The 23,615-nt window shown below is 39.9% G+C and overlaps 1 protein-coding gene across 1 annotated transcript in view; it reads right to left on the bottom strand.

The window, feature by feature from the left end:
• LOC120998183 (peptidase M20 domain-containing protein 2-like) overlaps positions 1 to 23,615 on the bottom strand; it is a 111,065-nt gene that overhangs the window by 26,928 nt on the left and 60,522 nt on the right. The window contains exons 4-5 of the mRNA XM_040428755.1: positions 9,283 to 9,437; positions 3,630 to 3,765 (exon numbers count right to left, since the gene is read on the bottom strand). Coding sequence (XP_040284689.1) covers positions 3,630 to 3,765; positions 9,283 to 9,437 — 291 coding nt within the window. The remainder of the gene's footprint in view (positions 1 to 3,629; positions 3,766 to 9,282; positions 9,438 to 23,615) is intronic.

Below are 23,615 nucleotides of genomic sequence, written 5' to 3'. Positions count from 1 at the left end.
GGAATGCTATACGGTTTTTGGAAGGCAGATTTTGCTGGATAGTTTTTTTGACACCATGTCCCATTTGAAGCCCCCCTCATGCACCCCTAGATTAGAAACTCCAAAAAAGTGACCCTATTTTGGAAACTACGGGATAAGGTGGCAGTTTTGTTGGTACTAGTTTAGGGTACATATGATTTTTGGTTACTCTATATTACACTTTTTGTGAGGCAAGGTAACAAGAAATAGCTGTTTTGGCACTGTTTTTATTTTTTGTTATTTACAACATTCATCTGACAGGTTAAAGGGTTTCTACCACCAGAAATACCATTATGTAGCTGACTGACATTAGCGATGCGCTAATGTCAGCACTACATAACAGTATGTTTCTAACATTAGTCCCTGCAGCCGTTTTTGTAAAAAAAGCACTTTTATTATATGCTAATGGGCCTCTAGGTGCTACGTGTGCGTAAAATCAGCACCTAGAGGTTCCGTCCACTCACGCTTTATGCCGCCCAGGTCCCCTGTTCTGCCCGCCCAGCTCCTTATGATTGATGGCACGGTCCACCGCATCGTTGACGAAATCCCGCGCCTGCACCATTCACTTCTGTCTTCGGCGCATGCGCAGTGAGTGAATGATGCGATCCTGGTGCCGGACTCCTCACTGCGCCTGCGCCGACTACATCACAGTGAGGAAGCCGGCATCAGGAGAGCGGCCTTCAGTCACTGCGCCTGCGCCGAAGACAGAAGTGAACGGCGCAGGCCCGGGATTTCGCCAACGATGCAGGGAACAGTGGCATCAATCAAGAGGAGCTGGGCGGGCAGAACACTGGACCTGGGCGGGATAAAGCATGAGTGAACGGAGCCTCTAGGTGCTGATTTTATGCCCACATAGCACCTAGAGGCTCATTAGCATATAATAAAAGTGCTTTTTTAACAAAAACGGCTGCAGGGACTAATGTTAGAAACATACTGTTATGTAGTGCTGACATTAGCGAATCGCTAATGTTAGTCAGCTACATAACAGTATTTCTGGTGGTAGAAACCCTTTAAATCATGTGGTATTTTTATACAGCAGGTTTTCACGGACGCGACAATACCAAATATGACAACTTTTTTTGGTTATTTGTTTCAGTTCTACATAACAAAGCTTTTTAAAAAAAAATTATTCTTTAGTCTCTACATTCTGAAAGCCATAGTTTTATTTATTTTTTTGGCAACTGTTTTGTGTAGGAGCTAATTTTTTTCGGGATGAGATGACGGTTTTATTAGCACTATTTTGTGGTGCGTATGACTTTTTGATCGCTTGCTATTACACTTTTTGTGATGTAAGGTGACAAAAAATTGCCTTTTTTACACCGTTTTTTTTAATTTTTTTTACGGTGTTCACCTGAGGGGTTAGGTCATGTGATATTTTTATAGAGCAGGTTCTTACGGACGCGGCGATACCTAATATGTCAACTCTTTTTTTATTTACTTAAGTTTTACACAATACCAGCATTTTTGAAACAAAAAAATAAATATGTTTTAGTGTCTCCATATTCTGAGCCATAGTTTTTTTATTTTTTGGGCGATTGGCTTAGGTAGGGGCTCATTTTTTGCGGGATGAGGCGACGGTTAGATTGGTACTATTTTGGGGGTCATACACCTTTTTGATTACTTGGTGTTGCACTTATAAAATAAGGGGAAAGGGGCGTTTTTTTTTCTTTTTTACTTTATTAATTTTATTACTTTATAAATTTTATTTAAAAAAAATTTGTAACTTTTTTTTTTCTTTACTTTATTTCTGATGTTCACTTTTGGGGGTCTGATCCCCTCTGCAATACATTACAATACATTTGTATTGTAATGCATTGCCTGTTCATGTACTACAGTGAGTAGTACACAAACAGGTTGCCTAGGAGACCCAGCCTGAGGCTGGATCTCCTCGGCTCCCTTAGAAGGCAGGTCCCGATGCCGTGTAAGGCATTGGGCAGCCTTAGCACGGGATCAGGCTGCCTTCTAAGACATCGAGTCCCCGCCACAGCAGCGCAGGGACTCGATGCACTCCCTCAAACACAAGTAGCGGCATAGAAGGGGTTAATCCGCTGTGAACGCCGATACAGGAGGGGTCACAGGACCCCCCTCGGCATTGACCCAAGGTACCTGCTCAATGATTTGAGCAGGCACCTTGTTCCGATCACTGCCCGCCGCGCGGTGGTGATCGGAAATACACAGGGCATACAGGTACGACCTGTGTCCTTAAGTACCAGGACATCAGGGCGTACCTGTACGCCCTGTGTCCTTAAGAGGTTAAAGGGAACCTGTCATGTGGATATTTGATTATAATCTAACAAATTATATACAATCATTAACTACTAAAAAGTAACTTAGATGTATTCACTTACTGGTGTGACAGATGGTTACCTCATAATATACACACAAAGATGCCACATGCCGCATGCTAATGAGCTGATTTGAGTCCAGCATGACGTCAGTGAGTCCAGCGTTTTTTTAATTCAGAGCTATAGCCACTCCCCTGCCTACCTGCTGCTGATTCATATGGAAAAAAACTGTCAATCAGCAGCAGGTAGGCGGGGAGAGTCAGGAGCTCATGAATATTCAGGACTCATCATTATGAGCTGGAGGTTTTCAATAAAGAAAGTGACCCAGCATTTTGCTAACAGAATCAGTCACTTATTTATATTGCCATTAGTTAGGACACCATAAAACTGGTGACAGGTTCCCTTTAAGGATAGGTCATCAATATTGTTATCATGGGAAACAATGGTGATACAGTCTTTTATATCCCCTCAATAAACACATAAGCCCACAGAACACACGTCATAAAAAATAATCAGTTGCTGGTAACAAATTCGTGCTGTTTAAACCAGGGGTGCACAACATTTTTTGCCCTGAAGTCTGCATTTCCCATTGCTCCATTTTAAAGGGCCACAAAAAATAGTTAATTGTCTGATTGTTTGCATTGGCCAATTACAAAGGCCAATTACAATGGCCATTTGCATCGGCCAATTACAGAGTTCCCTATTTTATGTAGTCATTTTTATATCTATTAAGCATAGTTTAATGTGAAAAGGGTGATAATGACAACATATGTCCCTCAAGGGGGTCATTAAAAAACCTCTGGGAGACTGACACTTTTTTTTATTTTACACTTTTTTCTATTTTTTTTTATATTTATATATATATATATTTTTTTTTTATAATTTTTTTACTTGTGGCAAAAATATATTAAAAAATATGTCCCCCATGAGGTAATTAATAGGTTTTTGGAGGAAGCTCTGTTCTGTCCCAAAGACACTCGGTGGTCATTGAGTACTATGCACCTATCTGAAGAAAAGGCAGAAGCGGTAATAAACCACTTCTCTCTCCTCGCTCGGGGCCTGCTAGTCTGCAGGAGCAGGACCTTTAATCCACTGTGTGGCGCTCCTGTCAGAAACACAACTGATCACACAATGAGCTGTGTTTCTGTCCAGCAGGACAGAGGCTGCAAACCGTGGCTCTGTGGAACGCATGCACATTCGGGCCACGTGTTGTACACCACTGGTTTAGACACTGTATAGAGAGAGAAACGCTAAACATGCTGGATTCACTTCCACATGAAATATTTAAAGCTACTCCCTAAAGGTTTACACATACTCAAACTTTACCTGAAAGAGCATTTAACACCAGGTCATCAGTAGAAAACTGCATTCCAAGTTGCTTGCCATTCTCAATGTATGTTTTCGCAAGAGTTTTATTTGGAAGCACATTAAAAAAATCATGACTAGTAGAGGACAGCTCCACCTGGAAGGTACAGATTGCAAAAAAACAGCAGGAATAAAAAAAAATCTGCGGTAGCATTGTGTTAATTTTCAGTTAAAAAGATAACTTGTATTGGTTTCATAAATAGGTTACAAACTCTGGATTTAGAGCATATTAGGTTTTTTAGTTACGCAAATAATCAACACTGATCTACAGACAATTACAAGGATGATTTTCCTTCCTGAAAAATCACAACACAAAAAGGTTAGCAAACAACATACATATGTGAAAAAAACTGACATTCTACATACAGTATATAACGAGGCTACACTACAACACCAGCCATTAAATGCATTTTTTGCCAAAAGTATTCCGACACTCTTCCTAATCGTTGGGTTCAGGTTTCTTGAATATAACGAGGCTACACTACAACACCAGCCATTAAATGCATTTTTTGCCAAAAGTATTCCGACACTCTTCCTAATCGTTGGGTTCAGGTTTCTTGAACATTTCAAACAAGTGCATAAAATCAAGCATGAAGAGCTCAGTGGCTTTAAATGCAGCATTGTTCTAGGATAATACCTTTTCTACAAGTCTGCATGTGAAATTTCTAATCTGCTAGATTTGCCCCAGTAAACTATGCGCTATTAGTGCAAATTGGAAGTTTCTAAAGGTCTAGGGATGATAACAGCTCAGTCAATTGTCAAGCGGTAGACCACACAAATCATAGAGTGCTGATGTGTGTGCCACATAAAGTTTCAAAATGTCCCTGGAAGTGACATCAGCACAAGAAGGTTGGGAGCCAGTCACTTCAAGAAATTGGTTTCCATGGTCCAGTAGCTGCACACAAGTCTAATATCACTAGGCCCAATGCCAGGCATCAGCTGGAGGGCTGTAAAGCATGCCACTATTGGACTTTGTGGCATGTTTCACTATCTTGCATGCTAATGGGCAAATTTGGAATGACAGATGATACCTCTAGAATGTAAAGTAAATCTTAGAGATGATGGCATTGAGCTGTATTTAAGGGTTTGGGTAAGACTGCTTATTTTTTTTAGTGAAGGGTGATGTTAATGCTACAGCATACAAAGACAGTTAGCCAATTGCAAGCTTCCAACTTTGAGCATGAGAAAGCATGACTGTACCCTACCGCAGAAATGGAGTTCCATAAAGATATGGTTTGACAAGTTGGGCGTAAAGGAACTCTAGTGGTCTGCACAGCTCTGACTTCAAACTCAAAACATTTGGGATGGAATGGAATGCCAGTTGCAAACTAAACCTTCTGGTTGTTAACATTAGTGCCTAATCTCGTTTAGTTGAATGATCACAAATCTCCAGAGTCACATTAGAAAATTTTGTAGAAAGCCTTCCTAGAAGAGTTGAGGCTGTCATAGCTGTGAAAGTAGTCTAATTTTCTATATTAACACCTATGGTTTTGTAATGGGATGTCCAACAAGTACATCTAGGTGTTATGGTCAGGTGCCAACATATTTTGGCCATTTATAGTGCGGGTCATGTGAGTCAAATTGCAAGATGTGATACCCTCACAATTTGTCTCTTTTATTCCCAAAATACTGCTTTATATACACTCATCTGTCACTAGAATGTTACAGTCTGATAGGTAGCTGTGACATCAAAATGTGTTTCCATAAGATAAGCTGCTGTGACATCACACGTGCTGCAATCAGGTAGCCTGCTTATGGGGTATTATTTTAACATTTAAAAGTAAAAGTTAAGTTTTATATGAAAAGTCATTTCTCTCTGTGATATTCCGATTTGTTACTTTTCAAACCTTATAATTTTTGCAGTGATAGCCTGCTGAGAAATTACAAGTAAGTTGCAGGCAGGTGTATTGCAGGGATATCTCAAGTAGGTCTCTGGCTATTTATTGTGACATTTTGGTTTGCTTGGTAAATTGCTGTGATACCACAATTGTGTCTCTGTCAGGTAAGTTTGTCTGACATCACAGGTAGGATTCAGTTAGGTTAAGGGCTGTCTTGTGTGACATAACAAGAATGTTAAAGGGGTTCTACTGATGATCTGGATAGATCATCAGCATCTGATCAGCTGTTTGAGAAGGTAGCGGCACTCCAGCAGCGCCGCGGCCTTTTCACTGTTTACCACTGGCCCAGTGATGTCACAACTTGTATCAACTAGCGTGGGCGCGGCTAAGCTCTGTTCACTTGAATGGAGCCTAGCCCCGCCCAGGCAGGTTGATACTAGTCATGACGTCACTGGTCCAGCGGTAAACAGTGAGAAGGCTGGAGCGCCGCTGCCTTCTCAAACAGCTGATCGGCAGGGGTCCCGGGTGTCGGACTCAAATGCTGATGGTCTATCCAGAGGATAGATCATCAGTTAAAAAACTGTAGAACCCCTTTAATGTGAGGTGAACTGTTGTGATGTGAGATGGGAAAACAGCACTCATTTTGTGAACATTGTATTAGTGTAAATGACGTTAAATGATTTGGACTGACATTCTGCTGTTTGGCCACAGTTTTTTCTAAGCATAGCTAAAAAGGATTGCATTTCTAGATCTGTCTCATGTTGAAAATTCTCAGGGGTGGGGTTACAAGCCTGGAAAGGAAGTGAAGGATCCATTAGGGTGAGCTTGGAAGAAGCATCTAGGAGCTGTGTGTGAGGCGAATCCCTTAACATCCAAGTGTGAGAGCATCCTCCAGGGTCCAGAGCTGCAGCCAAGGGCAGCTGATTGTGTCTATAAGGCCTCATGAACACGACCGTTCCGTTTTTGCGGTCCGGAAATTGCGGATCCGCAAAACACGGAAGCCGCCGTGTGCCTTCCGCAATTTGCGGAACGGAACGGACTGCCCATTGTAGACATGCCTATTCTTGTCTGCAAAACAGACAAGAATAGGACATGCTATATTTTTTTTGCGGTGCCTCGGAACGGAGCAACGGATGCGGACAGCACACGGAGTGCTGTCCGCATCTTTTGCGGCCCCATTGAAGTAAATGGGTCTGCACCCGAGCCGCAAAAACTGCGGCTCGGATGCGGACCCGAAAAACGGTCGTGTGCATGAGGCCTTAAAGTGTCAGTTCACACCTGAGAGCTGAAAAGCTTCACAACTAATTCAAGCCAGGCTGGTGTATTCAGGAGAAACACTATAGCATGTGTTGTTTAACCAGTTGTTGGGGGTGGGGGGGAAATTAATATAGCATGGAATAAGATTGTAAGCTGTTGTGCTCTACCACAGGCTAGCCCAAATTATGCACCCAACAATTGTTCCTGACCCTAACAGGTAAGGCATGGCTGGTCTATTTGAGCCCGCCAGTAGGTAAACTTATTGCTAATACCTCCAGCATCCACCGGAGGGTGTTGCGCTGTACAGCACAAGGGCCCTAGTCCCTGGCTGGGTGTATGTAAATTTATTTGTGTGTAACCAGCATCTGTGGTCGCATTCATGACCACGTTTAAGTAAAAAAAATATACAGTTTTGGCAAAACTGGTGTTTGAGTTGCTTTCCTCGTTTGTTACTTCGCTGTATCCTGGGGAGCCCACCCCGGTACACGGCTTACAGTGACATCACAAGTGGATTTAGATAGGAACTAAAAGAATTGGGGAAAAACCGCAATGGTCTGTGGCCAGTATAACACAAAGAGTAGCACAGTGCATAGAAGAAACATTACTGTCAGTAAATCAGCAGATGAAATCAAACAGCTTATAAAATATTGTAGAGTCTACCCTGGGATAAGCCACTGTGATATCATTATAATTTTACAGTCTGGTAAGCTGGTATGACATTACAAGTAGTTTTCAAGCAGATTAAAGGCTATGTACACCTTCGGAGACAATTTTTTGTCTTTATTAAAAATATTGAGCCATTCTGTCACAAGGGGTTAACTGTTTTTCTAGCTGTGTGACTGGTACTTTCACTACTAGTACTTCGGTACTTTTTGTGCGGGTCTTCTAATAGCACTTATCGCTAAATTACTAAGAAGTAGTAATAAGCAAACTTCATGTGTTAAAGTTCGGCGTTCAGGTTTTCTGGCAATTCCATTATGGATTCCGTTATCACGGACCATAACAGAATTCTATGATGGAATGCACCACAGAAGCCTTAAAGAGGCATTCCATTTTGCATTCCATCATAATAGAAGTCTATGGGCAGCATAACAGATCCGTCCAGTTTCTCTTATGTAGGACAGCACTCCTGCATAACGGAAACCGGACATATTTATGATGTTTTCTCATCCTTTTCAGTTATTTTTGTTTAGTCTGTGGTATACACTTAAAGGAGTGGCACCTTCAAGTCCAAATGCACTACTATTTCACCTTGGGAGTAGCATTCTTTTGCACACCTTGGTCCTGCCTATTTCACAGGCGACTTTGATTAGTTGGTACATATAGCTGTGCGTGCTCTTCATCTCATTGATTGCTTTGTGAACATAGAGGTAACAAAAAGCAGCACATTATATGTACCAGGTTTGTTCTCCTGCATGCAGTGGCGTATCTATCACGAGGCAAACAAGGCATTTGCCTAGGGCGGCACTTGCCAATGGGGCGGCAAAATGCCTTGTTTGCCCCTGTCCCATCCGTCTTATATGTTGCTGCTGGTATACTCAGAAGATCCGATGGCATATTCTAACCCCCAGGCGTTCCCATGGTGACGGGGACGCTTGCCTGGGTGTTAGAATATACCATCGCCTGCATGTAGATGCCCAACGGCATAGGTAGGTTTAGAGTAGGTCCTGCCTGACTGAGATCACCTTGTCACTGGTAGATGGGCACAGATGTGTTTTAAACAAAATATATTGGCTAAGAATCTCCGATTTTATCACATCAGAATGAGGGCTTAGTCTATATATCATATTTGCATCTACTGTGTTAGTGCATTATTTTCAGTGATATTTCTTATATACCATATGTACCATCAAATTAGCTGTTGTAATCCAAGGAGTCCATATACTGTTCCAGCTTAGGATTCCACTGTTGTTGTCTTCCATGGATCCAACAACAAAAAAAATATTTTTTCCATTCAGAAGTTGCATTCTTGATCTATATATTGAGGGACATTTATCAAGACTGGCATACCCATATGTCTTTATCTCCCTGCTCTGGCGTGAGGTACGCCTAATTTATTAAAAGGCAGATGTATCTAAAAAAATTTGGTGCATTTCTGTCCTGCCATGTGCCAGATACTGAAGTCCAAGCCAGTCAGGGGTGACGTAGACATCAGCTATAACTTACACCAGTTTTTGGTGAAAGTTATAGTAAATCTGGTGGCCCACACAAAGCCTCGCCTCTCACACTAAGCCCCACCCCCTAAGCCCCTGGGAAAAGTGTTGAAAAGCTCAAAAAGTTGCAAATATTGCATGTGTCACAATAGTGGTGTAAACACTTTAGTAAATGTCACTCATTATCATCTGGTGCAGATGTTCCCACTTTCTCCACTACAAATATGTGCAAGAAGATCAAAGCTGAAAAGGTCCAACATCTCAAGTTTTCAGGTCTAAGCAAGACATTTAAATACATCCATTGTTATGTTCTAAAATGATGACAACTTAGCTCATATTGACAACTTATCATATGAACTGACCTACCTTACATCCAGTTGCTGTAGCTGCAGAATTAAAGCAGGCATGTGCCTTTTCCTGTAAATCAGCAAGATCTTTAAGTGATGGTGCACGCAAATAAAACTCTAGTTCAGTGTAATCTGGGATGATGTTAGGTTTCACACCACCATTTTTTATTATTCCTGAAAGACAAAATATCTGTAGGTGAATCCGGAAAGTGTCAATCTGCGGGATACTAAAGTATTACATGGATGTGACAGAGCTCTATCAGCTAAACTTGTTATACTCTGTAATCTGCATCTAGATTCTGTAAAAGTATGTTATATACAAAATAACTAATTTATGTGATCATCTGGTTGTTGAAAATCATCTGTAAAAGTAAGTTGCAATGGAATCATGCCCGGCTGCTCTCCCTTCACTTCAGGTGCCCCATTCTGTAGACTGGAGCAGATTCCAGAGGTGGCAACCAAACCTATCTGAGATTTGAGGCATACCCTGGCGATATGCCACAAATCATAGCTATTAATATACAGAAAAGATTGGCTCACTAGCCAGAATGTGGAATTAAGAGTTTCAAATGTGCAGTAATGTAGGGTATCCTAGGGTATATATAGTAACAATATAGAAACTGGGACTCAAGTAACCACAACACTAGTAGTCCTTCTAAATAGAATTAATAGATGAAGTACTGTATATGTACATACAGAACAAACCCCAATATAAGATTAATTCATATACATAAGATCCAATATTCAATGAACACAGGTACCGGTATATAAAAATGGAAATATTAGGTAGCATAATCCTGGTCTAAAATATTATAAAAAGATATTATAAAAAAATTATATTAAAAAAATATTTTTAGGCCAGAATTATGCAATTAGTTTTTAAACCCTTTTTGTACAGTTGTGTTGATTGATTATTAGATTTTATGTATAAAATTAATCTTAGATAGGGGTTTGATCTGCATAAATTTTTTCTTTGCATCGGCATATTATGACCCACATTTTTTTTCTGTCTATTTGCAGTTAAATCTAGTTTTCATTTATACCATTTAGAGTGTGGGCCAGATTTATCATTAGCTCAAGTCAGAATAATGGAGTGAAAAAGTCGCAAAAAAAATGCGCAAACGCTAAAACTGCGCACAAATTTGCGACTTTTTTCTGCTCTGCACTATGCTCGCCAGTTTTCTGAAAGTGGGCGTGTTTTCTTATGTAAATGAATCTCTAGACAAATTTACTATTGGGACTATTTAAAAAGTCGCAAAAAGGTGGCAATAAAATGCGCAATTTCACTCCAGTGAGGACCATGCTTATCTTATGAGACTTTTTAATAGAACATGCGACTTTTTCGTAAAAACGTGCGACTTTTTCGTAAAAACGTGCGACTTTTTCGTAAAGATGTGCGACTTTTGTAAAGCTGCTTACTGACGGATAAACTGCTACCGTCAAACCACATTTATTACAGTCTTAGGCCCCTTTCACACGGGCGAGTATTCCGCGCGGATGCGATGCGTGAGTTGAACGCATTGCACCCGCACTGAATACCGACCCATTCATGATCCATCACATGATCTTTTACCATGGTGATGAATCATGCGATGGATCACGTGATGACCGGAGTGACGTCACGACAGGTCCTTTACCCAGGTCCTAAAGAAAGGAGACAGAAGGAGATGCCGGGCATCGCGGTCAAGTGGATTAAGGTGAGTTAAATTTTTTTATTATTTTTTTTAACCCCTCCAGCGCTATCTTACTATGCATTCTGTATTCAGAATGCTATTATTTTCCCTTATAACCATGTTGTAAGGGAAAATAATACAATCTACAGAACACCGATCCCAAGCCCGAACTTCTGTGAAGAAGTTCGGGTTTGGGTACCAAACATGCACAATTTTTCTCACGCGAGTGCAAAACGCATTACAATGTTTTGCACTCGCGTGGAAAAATCGCGGGTGCACCCGCACATTTTCCCGCAACACCCGTGTGAAACCAGCCTTAAAGGGCCGATCATAAATCTGACTTGGCTAAAACTGACTTTAGCCATATGTGAAAGTGGAGTGAGCTGTCAGAGTAATGATAAATCTGGCCCTATGACTTTTTGGGGGAGTTAAAACAATAAAAAAACAGCAAATTGACCATTTTGATATTTTCTTCCGTTATGGCATTCACTATATGGGATAAATACATTTATATTTTCATAGTAAGAGCATTTGGGGATGCAGCAGTGCAAATGATCATAATATTTTATTTTATTCTGAATATGAGGAAAGAAGGAGTGATTTAAATTATATATTTTTTTATATTTTTAAAAACCTTTTAACTTTCTTTTTTTTTTACCTCACCTTAGAGCAGGCATGCTCAACCTGCGGCGCTCCAGCTGTTGCAAAACTACAACTCCTATCATTCCCAGACAGCCTAAGCTATCAGCCTACAGAAGGGCATGGTGGGAGTTGTAGTTTTACAACAGCTGGAGGGCCGCAGGTTGAGCATGCCTGTCTTAGAGCAATATGCAAACTTCAGATCACTTCTCCATTACACTGCAATAAGCTACCATTGCAGTGTATGGGAGATTAACTATGTTCCTATGGAGCCCTCCATAGGAACTACAGCTGTAATAGCCTCAGTTTCTTCAGAGAGACCAAGGCTTTTATAGAGAACAAATGGCTTCCCCCATCTCTGAGCTGGGAAGCCATTCTGGCCCCAGCATCTGAGGGGTTAAATGTCTAGTATTGGCACTATCTCCGAACACAAACATTAACCCCTGGTTTACTGTTGAAAACAACAAAAACCTGGTGGCTATGGCACCAGATTGGATTTCCGCTGTACATATACAGAGGAGTTCCAACAATATATAATTAGAGGGCCTACTGTTAGAGTGTGCCAGTTTCTATATTGTTACGATATGTCACAAATGTTGAGGTCGGAAAACTTCTAAAAAGTGAGAATATTTAAAGTTTCTCATTTTGTAAGTGTGAGCCCAAAGTGATAGATTTTTAATATTCGAACAACATCTTTAGCTCCCATATCATGTAGATTATGAGCCAAGCAGTAATGACATGGATGAGGGCACTGTACTATGCAGAATTTCTGATCTTATGGTCAAGTACGTTCCAGCAGCATATTATTACAAAGTTAGTGCATGAATAGCTTATGCTGAGTTTGGTTTCTCTAATGTATAGACATAATGCACACAGTAAAATTGTGGGATAAGGAGCACAGTGAAGTTACAGCACAGGGATAATGCAGTCAGTGCCATGTGCCACTTGTGTAGAGGGTGGGGAACTAGGGGCCCATCTTGCACATGAGCCCCCCGGGGGATTCATCTGTTCCCCTGTAGGCCAGTCCGAGCCTGTAGCCATGTACACTGTGACATCAGAACACAAAGATGAAAAACATAATGATGTCATCATGCAGACATAATGAACACATGATGCCACCAACAGGGGGCAGTAATCTCACAAATAGAAATAATGTGATAAGTAACGCCCCCAGACATAGTTGTCAGTAACTGCATGTTTGCAACTGCTATACCTGCTACTAGAGAAAAGTGAAGTTTTGAAAAATTTGATTCGGCTGCTTTGCTGAATTTCACGAAGAAAGCATTTCTTTGTAAGTAGTGGCCGCAATGACGGGGGACGGCCACTGCGACGTCCCCATCAATGAACCCCTCAGATGCTGCGCTCACCGCTGACTGTAGCATTTGAGATTGATAGTGAGGGATTTCCATGGTTTATCCGTTAAGAAATAGATAAATAAATAAATAATACTTATGATTAGAAAAGCCGAACCCGCGCTGACTTAAAGCAAATCCAATAAATCTATATATATGAAACACAATCGGTACTTGCCGTTGGTAATGTGATTGGTTTCTCTTTAACTCTCGCAAAGAGAGATATAGGAGATGGCACACTCTTCAGCTTCCTCCTTCCCAAGGCGCAGCTCCGGCCTGTAGCTGGTACGCACGAGGGGAAGCCGCACTGCTGTTTCCAGGAGAACGGGCCTTCAGTGTGACGTCACACGCGCTTACCTACGGATACCACCTAAGTCCACACTTCCAACGCATTTCTAAATACTCTGATTCCTTCATCAGATGTGGTTCTTACTGCTTGAGGTTTTATAGGCGTCCGTCTCCATAGTAACCAGCCCATTGGAATAGGAAACTGATATCGTTCTAGCATAAGCTTCCCATAAGTGCTTTGCGTCTTTCCTCTTGGACTATATACTGTCCCTCACTATGTGATATATTTATTATAAAACAGTATAGTATCTGTGTCATTATAGTTAACTGACCTTTTTATAAAATATCTTTCTATTATGTAACTAACACACTATTCTTCCTTATTATATATATATATATATTATTGCCTCTTCTTCCCTTATACTGATCTAGATGCCTATAAAACCTCAAGCAGTGCGGCTTCCCCTCGTGCACACCAGCTACCGGCCAGAGCCGCGCGCTTGGGAAGGAGGAAGCTGAAGCTTGTGCTATCTACTATATCTCTCTTTGCAAGAGTGAAAGCGAAACCAATCTGGACAGGACTTACATCACATTACCAACGGCAAGTACCGATCGTGTTTCATATATATAGATTTGTTGGATTTACTTTAAGTCAGCGCGGGTTCAACTTTTCTAATCATTAGTTTTATGTAACATAAAGGGTATTGGCAGTTAACCCTTACAATCACGAACCAAGCAGCGACAAAACTAATACAGTGTGAATTTCTGTAGCAGCAGCGCAGGTATCAATTAACCCTTTGTAGTATAGATATTTTAATTTGACTTCCACAGATACCAAGCAGCAAACTGCATTGCTATAATCCATAAAGTGGAATTCTAAAATGAGTGACTTGTGGTCAGACAGAAAAGATCGAATTAAATTTGTCCAAACTTTTTTTAATTTACAGGACGGTGTTTTTGTTGTTTTTTTTTTACTTTTTAGAAACATTCACATAAATTAATTTATTGATGATCATGCTAAAAATGAATAATGAGTTTAAATATAATAATTTGTGTTGGGATATTTCACTTTTGCTGTGTCACAATCTTTTTTTTTTATATTTAATTTCTTTATTCAGTTTTTATATACAAAATTACAAGAATTGACAGTTTGACAGTACCAAGTCCAAATACCTCCATACAACTTCTGTCAACAGGCAGGCATAATAAAACATTAAATGTCCCATTATAAAAATAATAAAATAAAGATCAATGTAACATCTTGTTATTATTGGGACCTTTTTTTCCCATTCCCTGCCATATTAAGTCGGGCTCGATCTCCAACTGTCAATCCTAATTTATCTCTCCGTTTCTCCCCCCCCCCCCCCCACGGTGGTTGTCTCGGTGGTTATCGCCAATAGTTACCCCAATCCCCCCCCCCCCACTCATCACCCCCCTGCCGCCCCAGCTGGTGGGTCGATACCAGCTGCATATTGCTCATATCTGTCAGTCCTTACCAAAAGGTTTTTCCATTTCTTAATACTGGGGGATATTTTTGCTCCCCATTCCCTTGCTATTATTACTCTTGCCACCATTAAACCTCTTATCCAAATACTTTTCTTTGTTTTCTCCCTAATTAATGGTAAGGAACACCCTAGAAGAGCCACTTCCGGTTTATATGGGAGGGAAACTGAGGACTCCGCACTCAGGGAGCGAAATACCCCTCGCCAGTACAATTGCATACTCGGACAGGACCATATCATATGGATATAGTCAGCGGGCTCTTGGTTGCACGTCCAGCATTTTGGTTCTCGGTCTTTATAGATCTTACTTAATAGTGTTGGGGTCAAATATACTCTATGGATAATATAAAAAAAAATAATCCTAAAGTTACTAGATATCGTGGTCTTTTAAATATTGCTGTAAATGTTACCCCACTCAATTTTGTCTGATCCTATATCCTTTGCCTATTTTTCTTCACTATTAAACTTTAGTGTTTTTGCCAAACCCTTCCTTATTAACCTATAAACCTGAGATATGGTCACCTTTGTTATCATGTGTTTACTACAAAAATCTATGAATTCGTGATTTAGTGAAAAAAAATAATCCTGGACGTTTGATCATTGGAGAATGTGGATCTTGTAAACAAAAGAATTGAGGCAGCAATGAGTAAAATGAAAATATTAGAAAGAATATTGATTAGTGAAATGAGAGACTTGTGGGAAGTGGCTTCATTGGAAAAAAAATCTGAAATGGGACATTATACCCAAAGGTCTGAAAGTATACAAAACCCCGGCAGGGGATGTGGGCGATATGAATAACTTAAGAGAGTGGGACGAATTATTCCACAGTTTTTCTAGAAGGACAATTCAATTCATTATTGAAAAAATCAAAAATGGATTGGTGAATATATATAGGGAAATTGTGGAGTTATTTGAAGCTCTAAGACCTTATAAAGATCATCCAGATATCATCCAGTTATCAAGATCCATTAAAATAGGATCAAGATCAAAGAGGATGAGATAATAAAAAAGAAACACAAATTTGAAATAGATTCAATACCACAACTCACAATAGGAGAGGAGTATAGTGATATAAAAGAAAAAACAACATTTAATACCTTGGATGAAATTGTATGTCGAGATACAGAAGAGATAAGTAGAGAATTCACTACACATAGTGTGAGTTTGGAAACATCTATAATACAAGAGGATTTGAGAGATGGAACTCATCACATTCCCATTAGTGCATATTATTGAGAACTATAGGAAAGAAAAATAAAATAGCATGCTGGAAACAGCAAATAAATTTAGTCCATTGGAAAATACAGGTGAAACTCGAAAAATTAGAATATTATTCAAAGTTCATTTATTTCAGTAATGCAACTTAAAAGGTGAAACTAACATATGTAATAGACTTATTACATGCAAAGCGAGATATTTCAAGCCTTTACTTGTTATAATTTGGATAATTATGGCTTACAGCTTATGAAAGCCCAAAGTCAAAATTTTGAGGTACCCTTTGCTCAGGGGGTATGGATTAATTAGCTGACTAGAGTGTGACACTTTGAGCCTAGAATATTGAACCTTTTCACAAAATTCTAATTTTAAGCTGCATTAATGCAATTCCTTTTCATTAGCATTTTGCACGATATTCACATTTTTCGAGTTTCACCTGTATGTCCATGATTGAACAGGAAAATCAGGAAGTGATAGATTCTAAATTAGAGAGGGTTACAGTGCCGCAGTTCAAAGAAAAGTTAGAAATAAAACTACTATACCTAAGAGGAATATGAACATACCTGAATCAGATAATGAAAATAAAATTAAAATTAAAAAAACTATTAAAAAAGATTTTTTTCAGGCTAGACCGCCAAGAAAATAACAAAAGGAGGGGCAAGGGGAAAGAAAATATATCCAAAAAGTAGATCGAGGTAACTTTTATTTTATTTTCAAAAAATTTACAATCTAAGTAAATATTCATTAACCAAAAGTGATACTAGACAATTACAAAAAGGATAAGAATTTGCACCATCTTCTCAATTCCGTCCATATGACGCATTTATAGGTATTAAAAAATTTCTACGTAACCTTGCTCTTATGAAGTATTTTTATAAAAAGAAAAAAGAACAAATTGTGAGAACAAAATATAATAGTAAGGTTAATGAGAATATAAACAAAAATGAAAATAAAAATGAGGATTTTTTTTTCACACTAATCTGAAGATTAAATCAAATTTTAATCCAATAAATTTATATTCTGACCCTTTTAGAGCTTTTGAAGCCTTAGTCCTGAGGGACTTAAGGAAAATAAATCCAAAAAGAAGGACATGTATCCATAACTTGAGTAAAGAGGAACAGAAAAGTATAAAAATGTTACAGATGAATAATGTTGCGATTATCCGCCCTGTGGACAAAGGAGGGGGCATCGTTATTTTAGACTATGAACAATACCACAATAAATCCATGAGATTGCTGAATGATAAAAAAAATTACAAGAACTAACATCGAATCCAATACAGAAATATAAAATAGGATTGAATAAACTGGTACGGAATGGGAAGAAAAAGGGTATTATAACTACAGAAGAGGCAACATTTATTAATAATCAACATCCTAGAACATCTATATGGATTAAGCAGTGGCTTAGGGACAGACAACAGAGGGTTGTAGTCAATGGAGTATATTCAGACCATGGTCTTGTTACCAGTGGGGTACCTCAGGGATCTGTTCTGGGACCCATATTGTTTAATATCTTTATCAGCGAAATTGCAGAAGGCCTCGATGGTAAGGTGTGTCTTTTGCTGATGACACAAAGATTTGTAACAGGGTGGATGTTCCTGGAGGGATACACCAAATGGAAAAGGATTTAGGAAAACTAGAGGAATGGTCAAAAATCTGGCAACTAAAATTTAATGTTGATAAGTGCAAGATAATGCACCTGGGACGTAAAAACCCAAGAGCAGAATATTAAATCAGTGATACAGTCCTAACCTCAGTATCTGAGGAAAGGGATTTAGGGGTCATTATTTCAGAAGGACTTAAAGGTAGGCAGACAATGTCATAGAGCAGCAGGAAATGCTAGCAGAATGCTTGGGTGTATAGGGAGAGGCATTACCAGTAGAAAGAGGGAGGTGCTCATGCCGCTCTACAGAGCACTAGTGAGACCTCCTTTGGAGTATTGTGCTCAGTACTGGAGACCATATCTCCAGAAGGATATTGATACTTTGGAGAGAGTTCAGAGAAGAGCTACTAAACTGGTACATGGATTGCAGGATAAAACTTACCAGGAAAGATTAAGGGACCTTAACATGTATAGCTTGGAAGAAAGATGAGACAGAGGAGATATGATAGAAACTTTAACTACATAAAGGAATCAACAAGGTAAAAGAGGAGAGAATATTTAAAAGAAGAAAAACTGCTACAAGAGGACATAGTTTTAATTTAGAGGGGCAAAGGTTTAAAAGTAATATCAGGAAGTATTACTTTACTGAGAGAGTAGTGGATGCATGGAATAGCCTTCCTGCAGAAGTGGTAGCTGCAAATACAGTGAAGGAGTTTAAGCATGCATGGGATAGGCATAAGGCCATCCTTCATATAAGATAGGGCCAGGGGCTATTTATAGTATTTAGTATATTGGGCAGACTAGATGGGCCAAATGGTTCTTATCTGCCGACACATTCTATGTTTCTTTGTTATATTTTACTATTTGCCAAAAATACATACAGTAAGTCTGAAACCCATCCACCAGGGAGACCTATAATATCGGGCATTGGAAGATTGGAAAAACCTGTCCAAATATGTGGATGTTATCTTGCACAATTATGTCCAAAAACTCCCAGCTTATTTGAAGGACACAAAACATATTTAGAAAATTTTGGAGACCATAGAGTGGAAATCTTACTATATTTTAGGCACTTTAGATATTACATCTCTCTACACTATAATAGAAAATAATAAAGGTAAGGAGGCAGTTGAAAATTTTTAAAATAAAGAGAATAATTTACAACTTGAACAAATCTAATTCATTTGAGAGTGCATAATGTTTATTTTAAATAATAATTTTTTTAAATTCGAGGATGTTTTTTTATTTACAAATGTGGGGGACCAGATTCACGCAGAGTTTCGCTAACCTTTATATGGGGAGGAGGGAGGAGTTTGCCATTTATCCCGATGGTATACTCCACGCGAATCTGATCCTCTGGGAGAGGTTCATCGACAATATTGTTTTCATATGGAAAGGGCGGGAAGACTCACTTTGGGAATTTTTTATTGATATACCGTATTTTTCGCCGTATAAGACGCACTTTTTCCCCCCCAAAAGTGGGGGGGAAATAGCAGTGCGTCTTATACGGCGAATGCTGCTGATTTTGCCGAGTTTTCAATGATACACCCGCCGCGATGCCGTGTGGCGGGTGTATCAGCTGTGAGGGAGGCGGGACTGGGGGCCGGCATCTGCTTTTATAATGACAGCGGGGCCCGTGCAGTGACTGTATTCTACTACACGGGCCCCGCTCACTGTATATTATTGTATCTCTAATAGTAAATTGTTATGCATATAATCGCATAATGAGCGCTGTGTATTACTTACAACTACAGTACAAGCGCTCGCCGCTCGGTAGGTAGCAGAGAGGAGGGAGGAGGCAGGCCGGGAGGACGGGCGCTAGCAGCGTGAGTCATACGTCACGCGCCTGCGCCGCCTACTTTATGAATGAAGCAGGCGCGTGACGTATGACTCACGCTGCCAGCGCCCGTCCTTCCGGCCTGCCTCCTCCCTCCTCTCTGCTACCTACCTACCGAGCGGCGAGCGCTTGTACTGTAGTTGTAAGTAATACACAGCGCTCATTATGCGATTATATGCATAACAATTTACTATTAGAGATACAATAATATACAGTGAGCGGGGTGCGTGTAGTAGAATACAGTCACTACACGGGCCCCGCTGTCATTATAAAAGCAGATGCCAGCCCCCAGCCCGTGTATTGAGGGTCATTCACTACAGGCACACTTATGGAGGGGATCTGTGGATGACACATAGCATAAGATGCTATATATGTGTCATCCACAGATCCCCCCCATAACTGTCATACACAGATCCCCCATAAGTGTCCCCCACAGATCCCCCATAAGTGTCACCCACAGATCCCCCATAAGTGTCACCCACAGATCCCCCATAAGTGTCACCCACAGATCCCCCATAAGTGTCACCCACAGATCCCCCATAAGTGTCACCCACAGATCCCCCATAAGTGTCACCCACAGATCCCCCATAAGTGTCACCCACAGATCCCCCATAAGTGGCACCCACAGATCCCCCATAACAGTGCCATCCACAGACCACAATTAGTTCAAAACCCACCAAAAGCACACCTTTTGGTTCAAAATATTTTTTTTCTTATTTTCCGCCTCAAAAACCTAGGTGCGTCTTATGTGCCGGTGCGTCTTATAGGGCGAAAAATACGGTAAATAAAAAAGATTTTTATTTACAATTCACGCCCACTTTCAGTAAGAAGGAAGTACATTTTTTAGATCTAACCATATTGATTCATAATAATCAAATACTTACTCAAACATATTCCAAACCGGCAGATAGTAACAGCTTTATCTCATTGGATCGTTGCCATTTACCAATATGGCTTTTTAATATCCCCCGAAGCCAATATATCAGATTGGGGAGGAATAGTACGACGGTAGAACAATTTGAAAACAAGGCAAGTAGTCTTCATATGAAATTTGAAGAAAAAGGCTACAAAATGAATGAATTAGAAAAAATAAAACAAGAAGTAAAGCAAATTGATAGAAATACCCTTCTACAAACGGTGACTAGAGATAACATAAGTAAAGAAAAGGATGAAATTGATTTCAAAGTCCCTATACTTACTCAATATAACAAAAAGGAGACACTTTTAAAAAAAAAATAGTAAAATGCCTGTAAGATCTTCACCTGCTTTGCACTCCAGGGGAACCAAGAGGGGTCCTCGTGGAGTTGCGGGACAGGTTATGCGTGTCTCTGATGCACCAGCGCTGACCCCTTTGCGAGCCCAGTGCGGGGATGCGTTCGCGTGGACATCGGAGGGGAGGACCGTCGGAGTCCCGGGGACAGAGTGGCCAGGCGTGTGACAAGACGCCGCGGCCAGGGTTGTCTCCGGTGTCTCCTGCGACTTCCGTTTCCGCATCTGGGGTCCACGCGCTCGCATACTCGCGCTGAGTCAATCATGCGTCCGTGCGTACACACGAGGGCAGGTTCGCAAAGGCATACACGGTCGCGAGTACGCGCTTCTTATGCGCTTCGTCGACCAGTGGCGCCTAATATACTGACTCACAAGAGCAAAGTGGATTAGAAGGCCAGCCAGGGTTAATCACTTGTGATTGCCTTAGGCCATGTACTCAGGTGCAGGGCAATTTGTTCACCTATGGTAGTGGACACTTGGCACCCTGGGATTGGTCAGCAGGCATTTAAAAGGAGGTCTCTCAGGGTGATCAGTGCCCACTGTTATTTTCCCTCAACCAGGTATAGGTCACAACTGCTAGTGACTGAAGACTGCCAGGAACTTTGTCCTTTGCAGCGGACCCAAGATCTGGAGTGACTCGACTGCCAAGTGCACAGCATCATTCAGCACTGGTTGGGACTATTCCTGGAATCTCCTTGCCGGTTTTGGTTATTATTCCTTGTTACCAGCAAGTGTCCTGGACGTGTTATGTTTCTGGTGAATAAACACCTTTTTTGCTTTCATCACTGGTCTGTTTGTTGGTGCCTTGCATTACAATGCCATTAGGATATTTTGAAGCAAGATAAAGTGATAGGGGAAAATTATCCCAATACCCTAGATTTATTTTTAGAAAAGCAAGAAATCTGGGGAATTTAATAGCTCCTTCTATTAAAATGAATGTAATTATGGGTAGATAATCAAAATAATAAAAAAAATAATAATTCTGATTAAAAAGAAAGGTTTTTTCCTTGCAAAATATGCAAAGCGTGTAAATTTTAAAATTGTAAAAAAAATTACTAAATAAAAAAATGAACAGAAAATATATAAAATTAACAGTCACCTTACTTGTCATTCAAGTGGAGCTATTTATTATATCAGATGTCTCTGTGAGAAACTATGTGGGGAGAACAAAATGACCATTAGGAATCAGAATAAGTGAACATATAAGGAATATAAATAAAAAATTTGATGGTCATCCACTTTCACGACATTATAAAGAAAAAAACACGGAGGGAATTTTGGGGGTTCTATCTTTGGGGGTATTGAACAAATAAAACCAGATCCAAGAGGGTGGGATTATATTAAACTTATGTCTAGAAACGAGAGTAAATGGATTTATAATTTAAACAGTCTTGCACCTGCAGGACTGAATCAGGAGATAGAGCTATTTGCTTTTTAGTAAATCTAGATCAGTATAAGGGAAGTAGAGGCAATAATATATATATATATATATATAATATATATATATATATATATTAGGGAAGCATAGTGTATTAGTTACATAATAGTAAGATATTTTATAATATAGTAAGATATTTTATAAAAAGGTCAGTTAACTATAATGACACCGATACTATACTATTTTATAATAAATATATTAAATAGTGAAGGGCAGTATATAGTCCAAGCACTTATGGGAAGCTTATGATAGAACAATATCAGTTTCCTATTCCAATGGGCTGGTTAATATGGAGACGGACACCTATAAAACCTCAAGCAGTAAGAACCACACCTATCCCTGATGAAGGAATCAGAGTTTTCCGAAACGCGTTGGTAGTGTGGACTTAGGAGGCATCCGTAGGTAAGAGCGTGTGACGTCACACTGAAGGCCCGTTCTCCTGGAAACAGCTGCGCGGCTTCCCCTTCTGTGCACGAGCTACCGGCCGGAGCCGTGCGCTTGGGAAGGAGGAAGCTGAAGAGTGTGCCATCTCTTATATCTCTCTTTGTTAGAGTGAAAGCGAAACCAATCTGGACAGGACTTACATCACATTACCAACTGCAAGTACCGTTTGTGCTTCATATATATAGATTTGTTGGATTTGCTTTAAGTCAGCGCGGGTTCGGCTTTTCTAATCATTAGTTTTATGTAACATAAAGGGTATTGGCAGTTAACCCTTACAATCAAGAACCAAGCAGCGACAAAACTAATACAGTGTGGATTTTTGTAGCGGCAGCGCAGGTATCAATTAACCCTTTGTTGTATAGATAAATAATACTCTCCTTATCCATTTGAGAGCAAAGAGGCCAACTTAGCCATCTTGATTGAAGACACTACGCAAAATCTTGCTCAGTGTGTGATAACGTCATCATGCTGGCCAGCATGGTGACGTCATGCATCACAGCACATGAGATTTCTCGCAGGATCTTCAATCAAGATGGCTGTGGCAGCCTCTTCGTGCTCAAATGTATGAGGTGAGTATGTTGTTGGTTTTTACCGCCATTTCAGGGAAAATTGGTTAGTTACCTTGAAGCACAAATTTTTCCAGAAATTCGGATCGAAGTTCACTTTGGATACTTCGATTCACTGAACACTACCTATTAACCTAGGAGTTATGTCCATGCTATTCTCCTGAATGTCCAGGCAACTTTTTGTCATTTTGTGTACATGGTGGTTTAGTGACCGTAGCTTTTTTAATTTGCTCGACTATCAAAATAATTATTTGCAATTTTTTTTTTTAGGACACTTAGGACCTTTATTAGAATGTTTTTTAGAGAATAGTTTTTCCTATTTTTAGGTTAATTTGGAGGAAAACCGCTAATCATATAAAGTTTTTCTTTTAAATTATAGCTTTTTATTTCTTAATTAAAATGACACAAAAATGAATTGCAATGGGTTCCTTTTTTGTGACAATCATTTTCATATATAACATGTATAGGTTTGAGAGAACGGGGCGACTGCATTTTTTTTTGTTATTTTTTTGTATTTTTTATTT

Source organism: Bufo bufo, chromosome 4 (assembly GCF_905171765.1).
Source record: "Bufo bufo chromosome 4, aBufBuf1.1, whole genome shotgun sequence".
Lineage (NCBI taxonomy): Eukaryota > Metazoa > Chordata > Amphibia > Anura > Bufonidae > Bufo > Bufo bufo.
This window is presented reverse-complemented; position numbering and strand designations above follow the sequence as displayed.